General features: G+C 37.4%; 2 protein-coding genes across 6 annotated transcripts in view; one reads left to right on the plus strand and one right to left on the minus strand.

The window, feature by feature from the left end:
- The window catches only part of limch1b (LIM and calponin homology domains 1b), a 97,062-nt gene extending 79,446 nt beyond the window's left edge, over positions 1-17,616 (plus strand). For 2 of the 5 annotated variants that reach the window (XM_060884465.1, XM_060884470.1), the window contains 19 exons: positions 117-152; positions 1,345-1,471; positions 2,075-2,229; positions 2,824-3,244; positions 3,902-4,270; positions 4,693-4,774; positions 4,862-4,974; positions 6,649-6,754; positions 8,545-8,570; positions 9,019-9,132; positions 10,814-10,906; positions 12,252-12,398; positions 12,684-12,748; positions 12,881-12,987; positions 14,408-14,522; positions 14,713-14,793; positions 15,054-15,162; positions 15,382-15,484; positions 15,586-17,616. In XM_060884465.1, the coding sequence (XP_060740448.1) occupies positions 117-152; positions 1,345-1,471; positions 2,075-2,229; positions 2,824-3,244; positions 3,902-4,270; positions 4,693-4,774; positions 4,862-4,974; positions 6,649-6,754; positions 8,545-8,570; positions 9,019-9,132; positions 10,814-10,906; positions 12,252-12,398; positions 12,684-12,748; positions 12,881-12,987; positions 14,408-14,522; positions 14,713-14,793; positions 15,054-15,162; positions 15,382-15,484; positions 15,586-15,611 (2,395 nt within the window). In that variant the 3' untranslated portion in view covers positions 15,612-17,616. The remainder of the gene's footprint in view (positions 1-116; positions 153-1,344; positions 1,472-2,074; positions 2,230-2,823; positions 3,245-3,901; positions 4,271-4,692; positions 4,775-4,861; positions 4,975-6,648; positions 6,755-8,544; positions 8,571-9,018; positions 9,133-10,813; positions 10,907-12,251; positions 12,399-12,683; positions 12,749-12,880; positions 12,988-14,407; positions 14,523-14,712; positions 14,794-15,053; positions 15,163-15,381; positions 15,485-15,585) is intronic. The other 3 variants (XM_060884467.1, XM_060884466.1, XM_060884469.1) reach the window with 3 other exon arrangements.
- A 463-nt stretch (positions 17,617-18,079) lies between these two features.
- On the minus strand, positions 18,080-21,775 carry phox2bb (paired like homeobox 2Bb). The gene is made up of 3 exons (XM_060884510.1): positions 21,115-21,775; positions 20,243-20,430; positions 18,080-19,781 (listed from the first exon to the last, which is right to left on the minus strand). The coding sequence occupies exons 1-3, from the start codon at positions 21,353-21,355 to the stop codon at positions 19,353-19,355; spliced, it is 858 nt and encodes a 285-aa protein (XP_060740493.1). The 5' UTR covers positions 21,356-21,775; the 3' UTR covers positions 18,080-19,352.
- Positions 21,776-23,462: the final 1,687 nt, after the last annotated feature.

Below are 23,462 nucleotides of genomic sequence, written 5' to 3' on the forward strand. Positions count from 1 at the left end.
ACTTGATAAGGGCATGATTCATTTCCTGTTGAACACTCCGGTGTCCATATTTGCGCTGATTTTATGATGAAACTTTGCATTTATTTTTTTTCTCCCTCATGTCTTATCTGCTATAGATTTGGCTGCAGTGATAGTGTATTTGATGACCCTGAGTAAGTCTTTTTTATACCAAATTGTTTATCACAGTCGTTTATCTGTGTGCATTCACTTATTTGAAGCCTTGTGCTTGCATGCGCTTGAGTCAGCTCACTAAAAGCAGCATAAACACAACTGGCTAACGGTACGGGAGCTGTGGACACACTGCACTGGGCTCTGAATGCTTCAGTGTGGCAGTGAGAGCAGTGGCACACGTCTTCATACAGGTATAATTAATATGTTTACTGATTCAAGTGTTTAACACTGTGGCCGGGTTGCTAATTACTCTGATGATACAAAATGTTAAATGCTCTACTGGACTACTGACAAAAATCAGATTCAATCTGATATGCAATTAAAGTGTAAAGGTGCAGTTAGTATTTCTAAGGGATTATTTCCATATGAATTTTCTTTACACAAGCCTGAAACTAGCCTTATTATTATTATTATTATTAGTAGTAGTAGTAGTAGTAGTAGTAGTAGTAGTAGCATTATATGGAATATTGAATCATTTCTAATTGCAACTTTAAGTAATAAAATTACATAAAGGATTTAAAATATTATTCAATTATTTAATTAAATTTTCAATAGTGATCAGTTCTCATAGATATGAAAATCAGATCCTTTTTTCCATACGTCATGGCTTCCACTCAAAATATTAATCAGCACTGTTGTTTTGCTCAATATCACTTTTATTGTTTGAGTACTCTGAAAACAATACTCACCTGCGATGTGGGGTCAGGGTCAGAATACCGTTGGCAGCCACGAGACCGAATGTTTTCATGGTCTCATAGAATAAGATCTGATATATTTCTCATTGAAGGCCAGTCAAGACTCAATGTGCCAAGCTCTTAACCGCAAACGTCTCTACTCTTTCTCTATATAAATCCTGATGGTTGGTAAATGCTTGCTTTTTTTCTCACTAATGATCTTCCTGCATCTGACTCCAGCTTGAGTGACTTGACAACAATTTATATTTACTTTAATGATACGTACTTTATTGCTTCTCCATTTGAATGTATCTTTGTGGCGTTTGCATTCTTTTGGGTTGTTTTCCTGCATTATGTGTAAAACTGCATGACCTGAGCACATGGGTATCACAATGGCCTTGCACATGCTTGTCAACGTAATTCATCAAAATGGAATGAATCTCTATAGACATGCTCGATAAAATGAATCGTTTTGTAACGCATTCTGTCTTCATTATAGGAGTGTGAGTATGATTGACGTGAGGACTGAGGATGATGGCCTGCTTTCTCCTCACAGTCAGGTCCGACACGAGCTGATGCACAGCCAGTATAACAGGATAAAGGAGGAGGACAGCCAGTGGCAGGATGTGAGTGTTCCAGAGTAAAACTGACTGACCATGGCTTTGTAGATGATGAACATCAGAAAGAAACCTGATTGAACTTGTTCAGATGTTCTAGAGAAGATATAGATATGCATCAGGACTCAAACATATTTATACAGTAGTTCTTTAACAGCTTTATCAAGTAGCGAAGTTGGCAAGACCTCATCAACACTGGTGCTACATTACATCTAATATCTGACAAAATTTTTAGTCAATGAAATCAAGATGATACACATTTAAAAGCTTATTTTTAAATATTTCAAATTATTTCCTTGAGTCCGCTATACTAGACCGAAGTTTTTGCAGGTCTCGGACTGAAAAGTAAAACTGAGCTATGAGCTATTATATTGCGAGCAAAAGATAGAAATATAACAGTAATTTAATAACAATAAAATTGTAGATTTATATTAATTGTATGATCCATTAAAGTGATTGTTACTTTTTGTGTGCAAGCATCCAGATTTGAAAAGAATCCTTGAATTTTGCACAAAGAAAAAGAAATGCTTAAATACATACAGTAAATACCATAAAACGATATTATAAGTGCTATATACAGTACAAAATGTGAATGCATTTGTGTGTATTTAGGACCTGGCACGGTGGAAGAGTCGCAGGAGAAGTGTGTCTCAAGATCTGATAAAGAAAGAGGAAGAGAGAAAGACGGTGGAAAGACTGCTGGGCCGAGTTGATGGCACGCAGAGGCGGAAGAGCTTTAAGACCTACAGGGAGATAGTGGAAGACAAGTACATCTTTTCTTTTGCACGTTGTTTATTTATTCATTTGCAGTCATTGTAGTTTTAGTCATTGTTGTTGATGGAGTGACTCACATTCTGCTATTATGGATGGTCACTTACAGATGCTTTATAGACTTAGACTAAAAACAGTAATACATGATCTCACATGGATACTATAAACTTGTACCTAAGAACTGCTGCTGTAGTCAACGAGACTGTTCCGAGATCAGGACACGTATTTACAATATGCTCATACTGACTATCCCTTCATCACACTTAGACTGGTTAATGTCAATGCTTCTTCTTGATGTCATTTCAGGGAGATTTTTCTTGCCAAAATCACCTCTGGATTTTCCTTAGGGATCAAATTGTATGAACTGGTTTGCGATTATAAACAGATTAGCTCTGAAACTCTCTCAAACTCTGAAGTGCCATGGTCAAAAGAACAGTATAAAACTGACTGTAGAAAGGATTGTAGTTTTATTTAAGTCATGACAGATGAACCCTAAACCCAGCTTGTGGTACTTTTTGGCTTCTTATATCTTATTCTAGTCTTCTATTTCTCTCTTTCTCTCTCTCTCTCATTCTCTCTTCCTATGTAAGGGAGCGTCGTGAGCGAGAACTCCATGAGACTTACCTGAAAGCTCGAACTCCAGAGGAGGCAGCTGCTGTACTGCATCACTACGCCCAGCGCTTCAGTATCAGCGAAACTGTGCTGGAGCACCTCAAACTACCCCGTGTTCTCGAGCGTAGTATCTCTGCTGACCCCACGCACTCCATATCTTCCTCCAATGACCCCGTCTTCACCTCTTCTTCCTCCTCATCCTCCAATCCACTGCAGTACCTTCGTCAGCAATCCCTGCCTGCACAAAAGTTCACCACAACTGTGGAGGCCCAGGTGGCAGGATACAGGGCAGATCATGTGGCTGTGGGACGGGAAGGAGGAGGTTCAGGGGCAACTCTTTCGAGCAGGAACATCCCATTACTTAGTGCCAAAACTTTCAGCCATGACAGAGCAGCCAAGGTACTGTTAGAAAGCTTTACAAACAATTGCTGTGTACCTGGGGAAAAAAGGAGCATATGACATGTTTAAGATGAATAAATTCTTAATCTGATATAAAATGAATGTACATATATATTTTCTTTCTTTTTCTTCTTCTACTACTTTTTCTCAATATAATAATAATAATGATGTCATTATCTGCAGCAGAAAATTTTAAGTGTTTAAAAAATTAAGTGGACTTGTTTAGGTTAAGATGTTTTTGAATAGAGTTAAAGGAGAGTTCTTCTGACAATAAACAAGCTCTTGTCGCTCTCTGGTGGATGGAATGTATGGCGTATAGTGTGGGAGCCGAATGAATAGTTGGCAGTGTTCACTGTTGTGTGCCTGTCTGTGTGCAAGTGTGTGGGCTCTCACTGAGTGAAGTGGCTCCACTAGGACAAAAACGACTTGCGTAGATCAGTCCTAGTGAAATACCCCATTCAGCATTGATGATGTCTACAGTTACAACCTCCACACAGGACAGGAATTTATTTGAACACATTCTTCTGTTCTAAGCACTTCGACTGGCTAATACGTTTGACTTGAACACGGTGAATGTTAAAATGGATATATTTGTCTTGCTCTAAGTACTAAGTAGTTTTTTTTTCTATAAAGTCTGTTTCTTTCTCTCGTTTCCAGGGGGATGAAATGGAGCGAGTTAATGGAGAATCGGACAACGACCACAATTCCGAAGACAAGCAAGAATGGGGGAATGAAACAGAAAGGAAAAATGATGGTGAAAAAGAGCACACTGGAGATTTGTCTTCTTTGCTGTTTTATCCATCTCCTTCCCAGAACGTTGACTCGGACATTACAGAAATAGAGGCGTCGAGCTGTCTGTCCTCAGACAAACAAGCAGTCTCACACACGCCCGCACACACTCTGGATGTAGACACAGCAGACTCCGAGTCAGTAGAGGAGAGTAGCTTGGTGCCAGGATCTAAGAGACAGGAAGAAGAGGACACACAGCAAGAAGAAACACTTAGTCGCCCCACCTTCTTACCTACGGTCTGTATACACACTTTTTTGTTGTTGTTGTTGTCTTTTTAGTAGCTTTACTGGTTTCAAGCTATATGCTTGGGTTTTCTGGCCTTCTGAGTTCTGCTACAGTTTGGTACAGTGCCTTTGATGAGTATTCATTCTACTTGAACTTTTCCCCATTTTGTAGTATTACAGTCAGGGACAGAATTGTACTTAATTGGGATGTATGACATAAATCTACAGTAAATAGACCATATGTGGAACTTAATATTAGTGGCAAGCTTATTTGCAAGAAAGACACACAAATATTACAGCCAGTTACCATCAGAAGTCACATATATGTGGTGAATACTTTAGAGCACTAAATTTGCTGAATACTAAGAATTAGTAACAGAATACTAAATTCTGCATATAAATATTAATAGTATTGTTTGGCTGGTTATTTTTAGCAGTCACAGCCTGAAGAAGAGGCAGTTCCTCTAGTCGAGGGCATACTTTCAACACAGAAACAAAAGGAGCACCAAGCAGAAGGTCTGTTACTGTGAAAAGAAATATTCTCGTCCAGGTTGTGGCTGCACTGTTTTTCTTTTTATTTTCTTATTTGCTTTTCATGTATAGAGAATGAGAGCTGTCCAGAAGAGCCTCCAGTGGAGACCACTGACTCCGTAGGAATCTGTCCAACTCAACTCGGCCCACAAGCCTCATCTCTCATAAACACTACTGATAACCAGGTTTGTGCTTCTACATAACAAACACATAGTTTAGAATGATTAATGATACAGCATTTGTAGTCTAATGCTGTGGTAGAACTGCAAAAGATCATACGTAAGGGATTAGGTGGAAAATTTCAAAACTAAACAACAAACATGCCTTCGGATATTTAGCTTAGCAGCTCGGCATTTTAACACCAGTATACTAAAATGTACTACAAAATATGCCTAAAGAGCTGTCTTGTTTTTAATAATGGACGAGTGACGATAGATGAAAAATGAGTCGACTGACATTTGTGTTTTAAATGATTCCATGTTAACTGACATTCTCTGGAAGCTCCGCCCTCTTATTCCCATATCAAGAGTTATGTTTTATTCTGTGTTTGTGGTGCTTGAAAGACCCACTGATTCATTTTTTTCTAGTTAAATGGAGAATGTTTTGAGATCACCAAGTGTTTAGCTGAAAATGGTCAACAATGACTGAAAAATGAAATATTAAATAGGCCTACAAAAGATAACTGAACATTCATTACAAATGCTGTTTGTTTGCACTACAAGACAACACTAAGGGGCAGAACTTTTTTAAAAACTGGGAAGGAGGCTGCAGACGGAAAAGTTTTAAAACATCTGGTTTAATTCGTTGTATATCTTTTTAAATTATCAGGCCTTGGTTTATTAAGATCCCAAATAACCAGAACAAATTTGCGTGTTCAAATAAGTTGATAATTTGTGCACGCAGTTAGTGGGTGTCTTGTGGGTGATTTACAAAGAAGACTTGGGTAAATGACATGCAAAGTAGTGGGAGGAAAAGCAGTGGGAAGAAACAATATAAAAATGAGGTTATTGTGTGTGCTAATTATTCTCAAGAGCTGCGGGATGTTACAGAGAGACTCCCAGAAGAGTGAAACTTAAACTCTAGTATAATCATGATTAAAGGGAATCAGACATGTTTTTTTATTATAAAAATGTACACATATATTTAAAAACAGCAATGCACTGCATAATTATGTTTAAATAGTCTACAGTTATATTACTGTACCTTCTGTGTTAGTACTTAACTTTCACTTAAGTGAAAAGTTATATCATGCTAACTTCCATATCATGCGACAGTCAATTACACATCTGAACTTAAACTGCTTCTAAATTGATATAGTGTGCTGAACAACTCAGATTCTCCATTAGATATTTTTCGAATATGGTTGCTCTGTGTGTGCTTAACAGCATTACATAAATATCAATATAGAATATTGGTACATTTTCAGTGAAATCATTAAAGAAGCTTGTTCTGTTATTAAAAGGAGAAGAATGAAATGTGAGTCAGCTTACATGCTAAAAAGAGTCAACTCCAGGTTCATTAATGACGCATCACTGCAGGGTATCTCTTTAAAAAAATCTTTAAAAAAAAACAAAAACAAAAAAAGCACACACCTTCTTTGAACCCTTGTACCACCTCCAAAAAATAAATAAATAAAGAAATAAAGAAAGAAAGAAATCTGCACTTACTCTACCTCTGCTCTTTACTCATCTAGCACTCAATTAAAAATCTTGTACTAGTTGTATTGTCCCTGCCTTGCTTCAGTTTCCTCATTTGTAAGTTGCTTTGGATTGAAAGTGTCTGCTAAATGAGAAAAGTAAAATGTAATGTAGTTATTTATATACAGTAATATGTTTTGTGTAATGTGCTGTATGTTCTAGGCCAGTAAACCAATCCTGGAACCCTCAGATAGAAGTGCAAACCCACCAGCCCCATCCGGTCTAGAACACACAACACCCAAATTTGTCCCTGGACTCCCTGTAACAGGTAAATCGCTGCAAATGACTACAGTGTGTATCCGCTGCTTTTCTTTACACCTGTTTAAAGGTTGCAAGGTTGCAACTGTTTAAAGCAGTGGCTCACACATCCTCTCCTTTCTCCCTGACTCTGGCTCATTGTGTAGAGCTGGCCAACAGTGCCCAGCTAGCAAGGTTGTCTAGTAACCCTAAGTTACGCTGGGACTTCTTCACTTCACCAGGTAAAATGATTGGCTAAGCTTTGCCCTGCCCCATGATGTGGAGTTTTATCACTAGGCTTTCATTGGCTAAAAACCACTGTATGTCCTGTTGCTCTAACCACACTGATTGTTTGTTGGTTTTACGCGCTGTATTGTTATGTCTATGTCTTGAGTGAGACACAATTTTGTGTTCCCAAAACATTTCCTGAATCCTTCCTGATTTTAATGTCTGGCAACTTGTCATTGTACTGATTTAAATTATACTATGTATATTTTATTTCTATTTACTGACTCAAACATGACAGGGCTACTGTTATAAATAATAATAAAATAATTATTTCATTATTATTATTAAAAATAACACACTACACATTTTCCCAAAAATGTAATCATTAATTATAAAGAAACTTTAATTTAACTAATAAAGGAAAAATTATTCATTTAAGAACTTCTGCTAGTTTCATGTCTACTCAGGATTTAACACCATACTAATCATTTTAAATAATTGTATATTTTATATTAATAAATAAATTAATATTTAAAGTAATTATCCATCCACTGATGTATAATTGTTACAACATTCTTGGACATTATCTAGCAAGGTAAGGAAAAATTTGTTGCCATTTGTTATTATTTGCTCTGCAGACTTTTCTTCACTACAGAAATTTGTGACAGCATAAAGCCAGCATTAAGGCAGATCATTTGGCAACTCAAAACAACTCTTTAGGCAGGTCTTTAAGGTGGGTCTTTAAGGCAGGTCATTAAAGCTGGTCTTTACTGCAACTCTTTAAGGCAGGTTATTAAGGCTGGTCTTTACCACAACTCTTTTAGGCAGGTCTTTTAGGCAGGTCTTTAAGCAAATTCTTTAAGGTAACTCTTTTAAGAAAGATCATTAAGGCAGGTCATTAAAGCTGGTCTTTAAGGCAGGTTTTTAATCAACTCTTTAAGGCAAGTCTTTAAGTCAGGTCTTCATGTCTGGTCTTTAAGGCAGGTCTTTAAGGTAACTTTAATCGACTCTTTAAGGCAGGTCTATACAGCTTGTACGGGCAGGTCTTTGAGTCAGGTCCTTATGGCTTGTCTTTAAGGCAGGTCTTTAACTCTTTAATCAACTCTTTAAGGCAGGTCTTCATGTCTGGTCTTTAAGGCAGGTCTTTAAGGCAACTCTTTTAGGCAGGTCATTAAGGCTGGTCTTAAATGCAGGCCAATATGGCAACTTTTTAAGGAAAGTCTTTATGCAGGTCATTAAGGCAGGTCTTTAGGTCTGGTCTTTATGGCAGGTCTCTATGGCAACTCTTTATGTCAGGTCTTTAAGGTAACTCTTTAAGGCAAGTCTTTAAGACAGGTCTGTGGAGCTCCTCACCTAACTGCAGACCCAATGATGACAGACAGTACTCAGACTGCCTCATTACTATAATCAGTGTGGATGTGTGAACAAACCATCTAAATAAATCAGTTGGATACACTTAATAACTCACTGTAATAATTCGGTGTTCATCAAGTGTTCAGTAGCTCATTTTTTTATTTTTATTTTTGGAATAATTTTATTTTCTCTGTTTAAATGAATTGCATATTTTAAGACTTTTGTTTCATTTTTCTGCAGAACCTGTCGAGAAACATCATGCAAATGTAAGTAACATTATGATGGCCATCTCTACTCTTTCCTCATTGTAGATGACTTTTCTTGCTATTTCTTCTCTGGTATTGAAAAAAAACAAATATTCTTGTAATTACCAGTATACAGAAAAGCTTAAACTTTCAGTAGGAATATAAATTGAAGATAAACTATAGAATTATTCAATAAATTAATCAACAGGATAATGGGGTTTCATTTCCTGTACTATAAAATATTAGGCTTACTGACCAGAAGAGGTTATAGCAGGAGCTGTCTGATCTGTCATTTCTTTTTCCTTTACATGGATTCTTTTCTTTATGTAGCGTAGGGACACTCTTGGCTTGGGAGTAGTTTTAGACCAACTCTGTCTGTCCCCTCCATTCCTTCCCGTTCCATATGGTGTGTATGTGTGTGCATGTGTGTGGACTCGATTATGTGTGGATGTGAACACGGTACGATCAGGTGGCTCCTATGGGTTTGAATCTGGTGAAGCGGGGTGAGCACTTTTCATGGGATCCTGAAGAAGAGAGAAAACGGCAAGAAAAATGGCAGCAAGAGCAGGAACGCATGCTTCAGGTACAACAGCTTTGCTATCCAGAGCTCCTGCTTCGGCCAGATGCATGGTGGAGCTCTGAAGGCAAGCAGGCTGCAAAAAGCAACAGCAGCATTTGCTAAAGCATGTTTTCCTCCAGAGTCTACTAATTATTTTAATTGTGTGGTGCTTCAGATAGATTTAAATGCTTTCTGTGTGTATTTATTTTATGTATAATTATAATTAACACGGTTTTAAAACACATAGCAAGCTTACTACCATGAAACATTGCTTAATCACGGTAAAATGCATGTACGTCTTGATCACTTGGGCTTAGCTGTTGCCTGCATCAGTCATATGTACGCTGAAATCACATTTAGTATTATTAAGTGTTATTAAGTGTTAAAACCTTTGTAAGCCTTTCCTAATCACCAAGCTTAGAATTAAACTAACTACATGGTATGTTTCAACCTTGAGAACCTGAGCTATGTTTCAGTTCCTTAACCACTGTGAAAGTCACTGCCACTGCACCTAAAACCATGATTTCTTAGCTCTACTCCCACTGTTCTGTGTAATTTCAAGGTGATGGATTAGATGTGTTTGGAGCTTGGAAAATTGGAAATTATGCCAGACATTGGGACCTTCAGGGCTGGAGCTTTTTGTCCAATATCTTGACTTAAACTTGGCTCATGGGCCATGTTGCTTAAGATAAGAAGGTTTTTTTTTTTGTTTTGTTTTGTTTTTGTGTGTGTGTGTGTGTGTGTGTGTGTGTGTGTACCATTTAAAGCTTAGGACACAAAATTTAAACGCACAATCAAATATATGTACAGCCATTTGGTCCAAGAAAAATATCTGTTATTGTAACATTACAGTAGCTTCACACAGTCAGCTAGAGAGCTACAGTGGATACTACACTACAGAAGAAATATCCTCATTAATCAAACCTCACATTACATCAAGGGCATTCCATGTTGTACTCTTTTACTCATCTACAAATATTTTCAAGCTTTTTTTTCCCTTCGCCTTTAAAAATATTTTTATTATAAGCCTAACACTGAAACTATTATAAAGACAGTTTGTTTCTGCTTATGCAACCCCGTTTAGCACAAGCCCAGATCACATTGATTGATGACTGATTGGTGAGGATTTGCATTGTATAATTTGATGTTGAGAACACGTTATCACACAGTCTGTTAATAGAATTCAGCCTAAGATTTTATTGGGAACATTTTCTACAGTGTGACAAGTAATAATATTAAAATGATATTGCAATTTACAACCAACATTAAATGTGCAGTTGTTTTCTGTTATGGATGAGACCGGAGATCATAGTAGTTTTAATTTGAAATAATCTAGAAGTAATGTGTGTCATTTCCAAATAATAGAATAGTATATTGTAGTAAATGTAGCCTGTAGTGTGTTGCAAATTAATCAAACAAATGATTCAGAAGTTCCCAGAAAGATTGTGCCTTTAAAATATTGCTGCTCTACTGATTTTGACTATCCTTGGGCTGCTGCATCTCTAGCTGTACCACTAGCAATACCCTTTCCTTGATAATCTTCTAAATACATTATTGTTATAACCATATTTTGTCTTTTGAGCTGATTACAAGGATTATCCAGTAATTATGTGGAGATTCTACATTAGGAAACTAGGCTATGTGAAGGCATTTTTATTTACTGAGATATGTTTTTCATTCCTTTTGCGTTTGTCTGTTTGAGCAGGAGAAATACCATCGTGAGCAGCAGAGGCTGAAGCAGGAGTGGGAGAGAGCCCAGAAGGAAGTGGAGGAGGAAGAGAGAAGATACCATGAAGAGGTAACTCCATACTCCCACACCACTCCATTGCGACTGGCTTCCTGTAGCTGCTTATATCAGTTTAAAACACTAATGCTTGCCTGCAAAGCCAAAAACAGAATATCACCTACTTACCTCAAAGCGCTTATTGCTTAGGCACTACACACCATCTGATTTCTCTAGCACTGCTTAACTGGTCCCACCATCTTTCCGGGTGAAAGGAAGACATCTATCAAGACTCCTCTCTGTTTTGGCACCTGGGTGGTGGAATGAACTTCCCCTAGATGTCCGAACAGCTGAGTCACTCGCTGTCTTCAAACGTCTAAAGAACGACTTCTTGCTAAAATAATTAAATTAGCACTTACGTTTAAAAAAGAATGTATCGTCTGCATGCTTTTCTTAATATATTACCTCCTAACAAAGTTATTAGACTGATGATATTTTTAGTCTGTGACCTAGTGAACCATTACCAGAATGTATTGATTTATTGAGACTTCAGCGCACTTCTGTCTTCAAAGTCCCTCTGGATAAGGGCATCTGCCAAATGCTGTAAATGTAAATGTAATGGCTGTATTCAGAGTTGGTGACTTGTATATAGTACATACTTTGTATATCGTATTATATATACTCATATTTACAGATGGGCTGATCAGCTGCTAAGTCGATTTTATTGAGGCTCCATTACATTCTGTGGAAATCATCTGTGTGTAGCTCACACTTCTGAAACTGCCAGTAAAAGCATCCAGTATTGGTTGTTTCAATAACATCAAGGTCTCCAACAAGATTTTAAACCTTAAAAATTTTTTTTAGAAAATGCAGATTGATGAAGTAAGGTTGTATGTTAAATGTAAACAGAGACTATGTAAAAATGAAATATAAACAACTCATATATTCAGGAAGCTTAAAGAAGATAGTGATTTTCATAATGTTATCCATAATAATTCAGTTCATGAGATAAACCCGATTTCACATTACTATTCGCTTTCTCCTATGCCCTTTGTGTTAGGGAAAACTTTTTGTTGACTTTAAAGTTGTTGTACTAATAATTAATGAATTAAGTCATTAATTAATAGTGGCCTTTTGTTAGGCTTTCTGTATTTTATTTGTGTGTATATACAGTGCAGAACATGGATTGCTCCTTGGTAGTTTCATTAAACTCTCAGTCAGTAGTGCTATGGACTCCTCTGCTCTTATTTTTCCTCACTCAAGCCAATATAACACAGCAAAAATGAAGTGAATGTGGCAATGAATACAGCAATAACTTTGTAAATGTCAATTCCTTCACTAAACATTTCTCAACACCATTTTTCCAGTAGAGCTTTTTCTATCAGTTCTGATTGTTTGTGTCTTTATTGTCCTCTTGAAGGAGCGTAAGATTCTTGAGGAAACAGTGGCTCCTCTGACGCCCAACTCTCCTCTGCCATCCTCTCCCTGTTATAAGAAATCTGCTCTCACCCAGAAAAACATTGTTTATGACTGGGAACACAAGCAAATGCAGTTGGAGAAACAGATGGTAAGGAAAGATGAGAAGATATGTGCATGGAAGATGAGTAGAGATGCTTTGAAGGATACATGAGAGGCTGTATGGAAGGATGTGTGCAAAACTGCATGGAAAGTGCTTTAAGGGTGGAGGGGACGTGTGTAGAAGAATTCATAGGAGACTGGACATGATAGATAATGTATGGGCAATTAATTTTGGGATGCCGGGAAGGAGGATAGGAAGATGAAGGGTTGAACACATGAGATAAAACATGAGCGTATGCATGAATATTAAACATACTTATTATTTTCCATTTAGATGGAAACTTTGGAGAATGGGAGGCAAATGGAAAATAGGAGGAAAGAACCAACAAGGACCAACAAGTAAGAGTGCTCTGTGTCAAAACAGTCGGTCCTGCTAAACAGATGTTGATCTGAACCTACATTAATCTGTCGGTATTTTTCTTCCTGATAATTTTGGTCAGTCTCTTTGCTTGTGGTTTTGTATTACTGCAGTTCTCCAATGCCAAGCTGTGACCAGTTACTGGGCCAGACTAATGGACAACGAGGAGGAGGAGCAGTGGGGCATAACAAGGTTTCTGAACACCTATACTCCAGTCAGGGTAAGTCCAGCAAAATACACTCATTGCTGCATGAAAGATGTGTGAAACAAGCCAAAGCCATTGCACAATAAAATGTTCTGTGCCTCTAGAAAATGATAATAGAGATAATTGGTCAAATAAATGGTAGAAATATCACTATCACAAAATGTGTATCAAACATATACTCCATTGTTACTTAGATAAATAGGGTGTAGGACCCACTTTGCTTTCAGAACAGCCTAGATACATTGTGGCACAGATGTCACAAGGTGTTCCCCAAAGTTCCTCTAACTCCCTGTTGACACAATTGCATCACGTAATTGCTGCAGATTTGTGCTTCAAATCTCCTATTCTACCACATCGCAAATGTGCTCTACTGGATTCAGATCTGGTAGCTAATGAAGTACTCTGAGCTCAAGGTCATGTTCATGGAAGCAGTTTGAGATAACATTATGAGACATTAACAATCTGGATGTGGCCATTATAATATATAATATAGGTCAGTCAACATTGTGAACATAAAGGGATATTCATGGTCAACAACAATGCAACTCACATAATCGCTGGTGTATCTCATTTTATGTGGAGGGTTTAATGCAATGTCTAATGTCTCAAACAGTTTAGTGATTTCATACACAGTGATGTTAAAAACTCTGACAAGCTAAGACTCAAAACAGAACTTTCAGTAGATTTTAAGGATAAATCATTAGTGTTAGTGCTCAAGATTCAGTCTAGAATAGTAAGCTAGTGTGCTATTTAAAAGATGATGCTAGAATGTTTATTCAGTTATGTACATAATGTTGCATGGTGCTACACTTCCTCCACTATTTATGGCACCACACGGATGCATCAAATGACTGCAGGATACCTTCAGCAGCCATCTTGCATATACTTTGTTAATAGCACAAATAAATCAGCCTTTGCATAATTTTAAGATTTGCACTGCTGCCACGTGAATGGATAATTGCTTGAATGAGCAATTAGCCAATGAGTGTATATTCATGAGCATCTGAATTCAAAACAAATTTGTACAGAACATGTTAAAGGCCTTTCTATGCTAATAATTGTGAACCTTAAAAGATGCTGAAATACTGCCAAAGGAACAACCTAGGGTTAGTTTAATTTAATACTAATGCTTAGAGTAGTATATGAATTAGTGACCAATTCAGAACGGTTTTTTCAACACTAGAGGGCAGTGAGCATTAATTCAAGGTTGCAGGTTCTGCAGAAACAGAGTCCATTATATCTTGGTGGAGTTCATGCTCAAATTTATTTAATGTGTGTGTGTTTAGAGAAGGAAAATCATGAAACAGATACTGTATTTAAAATTGTTCTTGACTGCAATTATGCTAAAAGGTATTCATTATCTTTATGTTGTTACAGAAGGTTCACATATTTTAAAGTATGTATTATAAATGATGCATGACTGTGTTTGGAATAGATGCCTCATGGAGCAGCAAGCAGCATCAGCAGCATGCTTCATCACAGCCCTGGCAAAAGGCTGCTTCTCAGGACAGTAACAAAAATATCCAACCAGCGCCTGGTAGTCGTAGAAGGTGTGTGTGCTTGACTGGTTAAATGTGTCATTTATTACAAGTATTTAGGCTTTTATGTCTTTGAAATGTGTGCATCCACTATCGTGTGAAATACCTTCATCACTACAGAAGCTTTTCAGATTCCATTTTCGTTGCTTAAGCTGTAAGCATGGAAATCGGTGTGAATGAGAGTGTGGCTTCTGCTTCTCAGGTCTGGTTCCATTGAAAATGCTGGTGCAAAGTCATCACAGTCAATCTCACACACAGACACACAACCTCCATCACCAAACAGGTACATGGGCACGCTCTCTTTGTCTCATTGCCACGCTTTGTCTTTTCTCAACCACAAGGGGGCAGGCTTTCTCAAGATTTAACATTTTTTTCTCCAACCACACCCATGTCTTTTTTCTTTTCTTTTCTTTCTTTTTTTTTTTTTTTTACTGTGCGGCCATGTAAGTATTGCAACCACTGCAGATGTCTGCTTCATGTGTTAAATTCTAACACGTGTGTGTGTGCGTGTGTGCATGCATGTGTGTGCGTGTGTGTGTGTAGATCTGTGAGTGGGAAGAAGCTGTGTTCAAGTTGTGGTCATCCACTTGGTAAAGGAGCAGCAATGATTATTGAGACTCTCAGCCTTTACTTCCACATCCAGTGCTTTAAGGTATGTATACTGCAGTGTGTACCTCTTCCTGTTCTTCCTTTTAAGAGTATATTGTTATATTAATATAACGTTATATTAATATAACATTATATTATATAATATTATATACATTATGTACACTAAGCACTCTTTGTATCATGTTGTTTTTCCCTCTAACACACATACACACACACACACACATATACATACTGTACATACATGCATACACAAAACTTTTAGTGTGGGATCTGTAAGGGACAGCTAGGTGATACCTCTACAGGAACAGATGTAAGGATCAGGAACGGTCTGCTCAACTGTCATCAGTGCTACATCCGCTCTCGCTGTGAGTCACTTTTAGACACAAACAGGCATTTTCATATTTTATATATTTCATATAGCTTAACTGAAAATTATTTCTGTCATATTATGTATTCTCTTTTTTAGCTGCTGGTCAGCCCACCAACTTGTGAGCAGGTATAATGATTTGGGGAAACCTAAACCTAAACAACCCATCACAGCTTCTAAAAATCATCCATTGCTTGTTGGGCTATTCGCATCTCCACCCTCACTGAGACCAGTGCAAGATTTCCAATTCAAGGCTAATTTGCTATTTTATATATCTTCTGATAAGTGTGTCAAAAGCCTGGTGCTTTTTTCAAGGAAGAAATAATCAATGTCCACCCAGCTGATCAATAAAGTTCTGCAAATGGTAGACCTTTTAGAAAACAGATGGGTTTTAAACTAATACAGAACATTCCACTCATGCTCACACTAAAACCAGCACACTACAGATAAAAGTATGCTGGTAAATCAATGAGATGCCTATCATCATTTTTGGATGTTGAAAAGAATCACAAATATAACGTCTTTGAATGTTTTATCCATCACTATGTGAAAATATGGTGTATACCATTAAAATCTCTATGATTGCAATGTTTATCTTGATTATGCAGGATTTACTTGGTGCAGTGGTAATCCAGTCTGTACTAGTTGGGTGCCTATTTACGGAAAATACCATGAAGAAAATGTAAGCCACTGCAAACCGTTGAAAATACAGAAAAAAAAACACCAACATTAGCACACCATTTTTTTATCATTCCAGTAAAAAATGAGGATTTAGAGCTGGTTTATCTAATCTGAATCGTGCTCCACCTCTGATGCTGCTCCTCCTTCATCTTCTATCATGGTCTTCATAATGGCGGGAAGCTGGCCATAATTATAGCTGGGAAGCAGACCATAATGGTGGCTGCACCTGATCGATAGACATCCATTTCCCCCTTTGTATTTCCTGGGCTGAAGGGGAAAATTGTCCTCATGTACCAAGTAAAGGTTTCATAGTTTGGACTGATTAAGTAAAGCTCATGTATACCAACTGCTTTTGTGGTGACAAAAGCAATTACATATGTCTTAAGGTCATTTTAAGATAATTTTGGTTTATTAGTGGAAGGTATATTAATGCATTGAAACAATGTGCCTTAGAATGAATGATTGCACAAAAAGCAGCTTGAGATATCAAATCCAAAGGCCTTTGTCTTTACACAGGACAAAGTAACATTTTTTTGGCCACAGAGAAGGAACATTTAAGAGGGAAATTTAGAAAAACAAAATATCTTTTTCTGCTCTCTGCATATTGCAATGTGTAACCCCTGTGCTCTCATAAATAAAGGTTTCAAAGGTTGTACTTTTCCTTTGTCTGGAATAGTAATATAAAGAGTACAGATTTTTTTTTACCTTCAGTTTGTATCTTTCAATGCGACACATGAATATAGTATGCCTGATAATATCTAATAACACCATATAGAACATAATTTGACTGTGGTTGTAAATTTCATACTGCTTTCCAATTCAAAGATAACATATTAATGTACAAAATAATGTACTTTTGACTGTTCCAACCCAATGACAAGGAAAAGTGAGTTTGGTACCTTTATTTCTAAGAGTGTACTTTAGACGTATTTTCTAAACCCGGTGATCTGTATATGAATGAATGAAAAAACACCTGAGGGTTTCTGCACACAAATAGTAACACCAGGCTTATGTTTATTTTAGAAACGGTTTATAATCTGCCTAGACACCACTCCACTAGCAATGCTTAGCATAGCTTTTTCCACGATATGTACCTGAACATAAGGGCAGAAAGCTCAAAAGCTTCAGAAATCAATTAATGTTAAGCTTTCGAGAATTTTGATCACTGGACATTAAATATGCTCTCATAATTTCTTGTATAGTCAGTGTTCTGCGCTTTGGCTCTGGATGTGTAGCTATTAGTCACAACAGGCATATAGGCTACATACAAAGCAGGTGCAGTTTGATATGGTCTAGGATGAATGACCTACCTTGGAAATGCAATCAAATCTAAGGTATATTTATTGTTATCTTCAAATGTACACTATCCGAACATAGATTACTTTGTTGTTCCAATGCGATGGCTTTACAGTATACTCTATGTTTTTAAATAAAACTCCTTAAAAAGAGTATCTGATTCTGGGTCCGTTTGTTCTGCAGACGTTCAACAGAGGCTATCAAAATATGTTTGGTGTTATTACAATATTAAATGGAAAACATAGACATGTGGATTGTTATAGTATCAGAAAAGCTATTCAGGTATTTAATTAGAGTATGTTATGTTTAAATAAGAAAAATAGGTTATCGTATCATTAACCATTTGTTTATCTGATGTGTATTATTATTATATTATTATTATTAGTAGTAGTAGTAGTAGCAGTAGTAGTAGTACAATTATTTGAATGTTACATAAAGCAACCTTAGTAGTACAACTACTACTAAGGTTGTTTTATGTAACATTCACATTTTGCGTTAATGGACCAGATAAATGCCGGCCGGCTGCTGTCCAAGGTTCTGAAACTGACTGCGACATTGATATTGACATTTTATAATCTGTTGTGAACCATAAATTCATGTATTATTTATGAATCCCTTTGAATAAATGTACTATTTAAAATTAAAAAAAATGAAGAAACGAAAAGGCTTATTGCAGTATGAATGAATGTAAAGATAAGTTACAGTGAAGCAAAAAGCATTCTCCAACCACATATATGCTTAAAGCATATTAACTTACTCAAATCGTAAATATTTCCTAATATAAAGGAATATTCTGACTATAATTTACATCCACGCTGAAGAGGAATCAGGACCAGTATGGTTTCATAATTATTATTGTTTTTATCATCAACAACCATGTCAATGGTACACCTGAAAAACTATGTGCACATGTAGAAATATTTCCTTCTTAAATATAAGCATCCATTACCTACATATAAATAATTCTCAAATCCCAGACAAAACGTGTTACATAATGCTCACAAAATAGGTCAAATTATTATAAAATTGAACAAAATAGACAACATGCAAAAAAGGAAGAAAAGAAATAAATACAATGCGTTGCATCCATTCCCTTTTTCTGAAATGAATTTGCCAGTGGTAACTTGTAAAACATTAAAAAGACTGAACTACGAGGGGCGATATGGTGTCTATGCTTATCTAGGACGATATTATACGTATTAACACTATACAATCTGAGCCACAAAAACACAGCCGTAGAAAGACACACAAAACGTTTAAGTATTCCTGTCAACAGTGAAATATGTACGTTTGTGCCATTTTAAGGTATAATTTGCCGTAGATTCATAGATATTTTAAATGAGTGTTTTTAGAACCCCTGGCTCTAATGCTTTTGTAACTTCATATCTAGAAATATATAACAGAGGCAGTAATTTGTGTGTACAGACATATTATAATTTACGGTACATGAATGCTTAAAAGTCGGTGTAAACAAACAGCCATGACGTCATGTCGCACCGAGTCCGTGATGAAATACTTCTGAGGCAGTCTATCAGTTATTTATATCTATATATGGTATCGACGATCACAGCTATTCAACTAGAACAAAAAAAGACGCAAGATGTCAAAACCAAAACGATGATTATAGCTTGGGCTAAAGTAATGTCTGTAGAATATAATCATCCAGCCAGCTGTGTAAACGAATGGCTATCGAAAAAGTCAGGTGATGGAAACCTGCACTGGGTCTCCTGGTTTTATGTGTTCATTATTTTTTTTTTCAACAGTGAGCAGAGAAAACTGGTCACCCTCATTATTTTGGCATTCCTCCTTTGATGAGTCAATGATCAGTTCACTTTATTTCTCTCTTCCATTTCTTTTTCTCTCTTCCTCTACTCGGACGACCCTTTCTTTCAGAACATGCTGGTCTTTACTAAAGTGGCTTTGGCTCCGTTCTGTCTTTGTAAAGATGACAGAACGCTGGCGAACGGTCCCCCGAGAGAGTCCGGAATGGAGGTTATGGTGCCCGGGGCGGATGGCCAGCCCTGACTGGGCGCTGTGCCTCCCATTCCACCCACAGTCGTCTTAGCTTGCTCAACCTGCCCGTTTACGCTCGCGCTGACTTGGGACCCACCGGTAGGGCTTGGACCACCACAGGTGGATGCAGGGTTCGGGTTTGGTCCGGGGCCTCCTGTGCTGTCAGGGTCGGTGGCTTTTGCCTCTTTGCTGTCCTCCTCGCGAGCGTCTGATTTCTTGCCTGAGCCGCTCTTGGCTGCGGCGGCAGCGGCGGCGGCCGCTCGCTCCTGTTTACGAAATTTAGCGCGTCTGTTTTGGAACCACACCTGCGGAAAAACCGAAATATTTAACAACTCAGACTAATAATGGCATCAATATAACATCTAAATCTATACACATATAATAAGCAAGTACATTTTTATTGTTTTCTTTTTTCAAATTTTATTCAGTTGTATATATAAATGTGAATTTAATTCTATATCTATATATTCTCTACCTATATTAATTAGATTATATACGGTCAATACAAATAGACTTATAAAGTAATAAACAATCATTTGGTTTATAAATAGAATTCAGTTAATGTATAAAAATAATATAATAAAATTATTATATATTTAATATACATATAAATATGTTCATAAATTAAAATTATACATACATTATGATATAAATATCCATGTTAAGAGCTTGTTTATTCGTCTGGTAACGGTTATAAATTATAACGCCAATTTGTGGATAAATAGTAGCCTATGAATCTAACAGGACTTGTTGTGTGTTTATGTACCTGTACTCTGGCCTCGGTTAGATCGATTTTCAGTGCAAGCTCTTCGCGTGTGTAAATGTCTGGGTAGTGGGTCTCTGCAAAAACGCGCTCCAGCTCCTTCAGCTGTGCGCTGGTGAACGTGGTGCGGATGCGCCTCTGCTTTCTCTTCTCGTTTAGGCCACCGTGATCGGTAAACAACTTGTAGGGAACTGTCAAAAAAAAAAAAATACAGACAATACACATAACTATCAGAACAGCATAAATTCTGTTAAAATGTTTTAGGCAACATTCCAATTAGAATCTAGTCAGCTCTTGTTTCAGGGAAAAGAGAATACATAAAATAAAGTTTGGAGGAAAATGTAAGCAGAGAGATGCCTGTATCCTAGTTGGAATGCGATAAGATCAAATCACGATAAAAGATAATGTTATGAAAATCCCGACTCAGCTGTAATCTCGTTATCTGTGAAATGTAGTTAATTGAATGTTATTGGAGGCAGGATTGGAAACTTGTCATAAATACTTGCATCCTTTTCCACAGCTGGTATCACTGTAACTTCAATCCAGTTTCAATAATGAGCTTAAGTCCTTCGTTATTTCATTATTTTCGAAGGTTTATGTCTCGTCGCAAAGTAAATAAATTATGCCTATCATTTTGGCAGCTTAAGATAATTCTGTTGGCGGTTAGGGTGTGACTGGGATAGTGTAACCCCGTAACCGAATTACCGCTTGCCTGCAATCGCTTCTAACGTGATAAATTCTTTCATTTGTGTAAGCAGATTTCGTTTGGTAAATACTAAACACATTTCCATTTTCAAATGCAATCAAGTCGTCCAAGGCTATATACCGGGCCGAGATTCGCTCTGGCTCGGTATGGCTTGTGATCGCGGGCTTACCTGCGGCGTACGGGCTGCTCTGATGATCTCGCAGCGTGCCCAGGCTGCATGAGCCGGGGGTCAGAGACGGACATCCTGAGGTGGCACCAAACGTGGTCCTGATCGGGTTGTACTGGAAACCACTGGCTTGGCTGCACGAGCTGAAGTCCGCGTATGCTGACGCCAGGCTCGACGTGTCCATCCCGGCCATACAGGACTCGTAGGCAGAGGAATTGAGGTATGAATACTCCATTTTATACATTTGAAAAGGCTCTGTGTAGAAGGAAAGCTGAACTCCCAAAAGAAAGAGTAAAAAGATATATGCGCACACACAAACGTCAAATTGAATTAAATCGGCAAATGCATAGAAAAAAGTTCGAAATTAAGCAAAAAAAGCGAGCAGAGCTGGGGAGCTTGATATTTTTTGACTAGTTTGAAGGAGACTCGTGCCGTGGTAGATGTGCACTGCTCGGCGCCTGCTCCAAAACTGCCCTCCTTTATAGGAGCTGAGCCTTGTTTTATGAAAAGCCTCCCAAGGAGCCGCCTAGCCCCAGGTCTCTAGAGCATATAGTCCTCATAATAAACTTGGCTCTTTCCGCTTGGACAATAGCACAGCGTTTGGGTCTTATTGCTAGCGCTTTTTTACATGACAATAACTCATCAGTCTATTGGGCTGGCACTGGGGGGATCGGGCTGTCCAACCTCCCTATCATTGATCCCCTGCATCTCTAATTAGAATTTAATACCCCACCATTACGCGCCAGCCTCTCCCCCCCCCTCCATCGCGTACAGCCCTCTCCGCTCAAACCGCCATCTTGCCCTTTAATTCAATCACACCACTTGGAAATAATGAAAGTTGGGTGACGATTCTCCCTGATCCAATTTTCCCCGAGCTTTTAAGCCTTTTAACCGACCGTACACCTTGGGCTGAATTTTCGATAGCGTGTCCCCTCTCTCTCTCTCTCTCTCTCTCTCTCTCTCTCTCTCTCTCTCTCTCTCTCTCTCTCTCTCTCTCTTTCTCCGCGCTTCTTATCGCTATCTCTGCTATTTTACTTAGTTGTTTGGATCGTTTTGCTAGAGTTTAGCATCCTGTTGTTGCTAAAGTGTAAATGTCACATCCTCAGTTTAGCAGTGGGTATGGTAGGGGCTCCAGGAGATTAATACTATTCGCATGTCAACTCAGCCATAAAACCAAGATGTGGATAAGAAACCTACCCCAGCACTAACGTTAATAATAATAATAATAATAATAATAATAATAATAATAATAATAATAATAATAATAATAGAAAGTATATTATAAGAAATCAGATGTCGGCAAAATGGATGGTCTATTTTTTTTCTTAAACCATCCAATGTCTTTCATTTCCATGCTGCGGTTTTATGCCGCCTAGTAATTTGAGAATCATTTTCTAATTGGTTTTATTGCAGTTAGGCTATTATTTTCGTTAAAGGGCAAATAAGATTTCGGTAATGAGGGTAACAAACTCGTAAAATAATCATCAAGCCTCTTATCTTTATATTATTGCCCAAGTGCTTAATTTTGTTACGGTAACAAGTTGCTCGCTGGTTTTCGCCGTGTCTTTCTTGGGTTCACTTAATACAATTATTGATTCCTGCGCAAAGTAGCTTATCGTATACTGAGCTTTACAATTATTTTAGATATTGCTAACGAGTATGTCATTTACAGTTATACTATAGCTTACTTTAATGCATTACATATATATATATTATATAAACATACACGCATTTAGATTTGGGACAATGCAAGAATAACCACGTAATGGAAGTATTCATATATTAATAAAATGAATATTTTCTTATAATAAATGGAATATTATAAGTACTTATAATAAACATTTTTTTTCTCTGTTCGTTTCAGCAGGAGAAATAAATACCCAGTCACAACCTGTTGAAATATTTTCATCCTCAACAAAGGTATTTTAAATGATATGCACTCTTTTAAACCTGAATATGATGGAGAATCTTTGATTATCCCTCTATTCCTGAAATAAAAAAGAATTGAGGTTAGTAAGAAAGACATGCGAAAACATTTAAGGTTTCACTGCTGATTATTCTTCATTGCCTAATTTCTTTTTTTAAATTATTTTTTGAATTCAGTTGCTCGGCTTCTATTGTTAGAAAGATAAACGACGATTAAAGTTCATTCTTTCTTGATACAACCCAGTCGCCCTTATGTAAATGTTCTTTTTTCTTTTCTACACGCGAGCTTGTGGCTCCGAGTTGTACCAAATGGTTAATTTGATTACAGAAACCAAAGACCAACTGGCCCACCGTCCTCCCTCCACGCGTCTGGCAGAGAAAAGCAGCCATCCCAAGGAATTAATCTAATAACACACAAAGGGCCG

The sequence above is a fragment of the Tachysurus vachellii genome, chromosome 13 (assembly GCF_030014155.1).
Source record: "Tachysurus vachellii isolate PV-2020 chromosome 13, HZAU_Pvac_v1, whole genome shotgun sequence".
NCBI classification, from domain to species: Eukaryota; Metazoa; Chordata; class Actinopteri; order Siluriformes; family Bagridae; genus Tachysurus; species Tachysurus vachellii.

Excerpts from the sequence above, each read along its gene's own strand:
- phox2bb (XM_060884510.1), bottom strand. The coding sequence starts at position 21,355 with ATGTATAAAATGGAGTATTCATACCTCAATTCCTCTGCCTACGAGTCC. Across the intron at positions 20,431-21,114 it reads GAGCAGCCCGTACGCCGCAG|TTCCCTACAAGTTGTTTACC; the intron begins GTAAGCCCGCGA and ends TTTTTTTGACAG. Across the intron at positions 19,782-20,242 it reads TAACCGAGGCCAGAGTACAG|GTGTGGTTCCAAAACAGACG; the intron begins GTACATAAACAC and ends GTTTTTCCGCAG.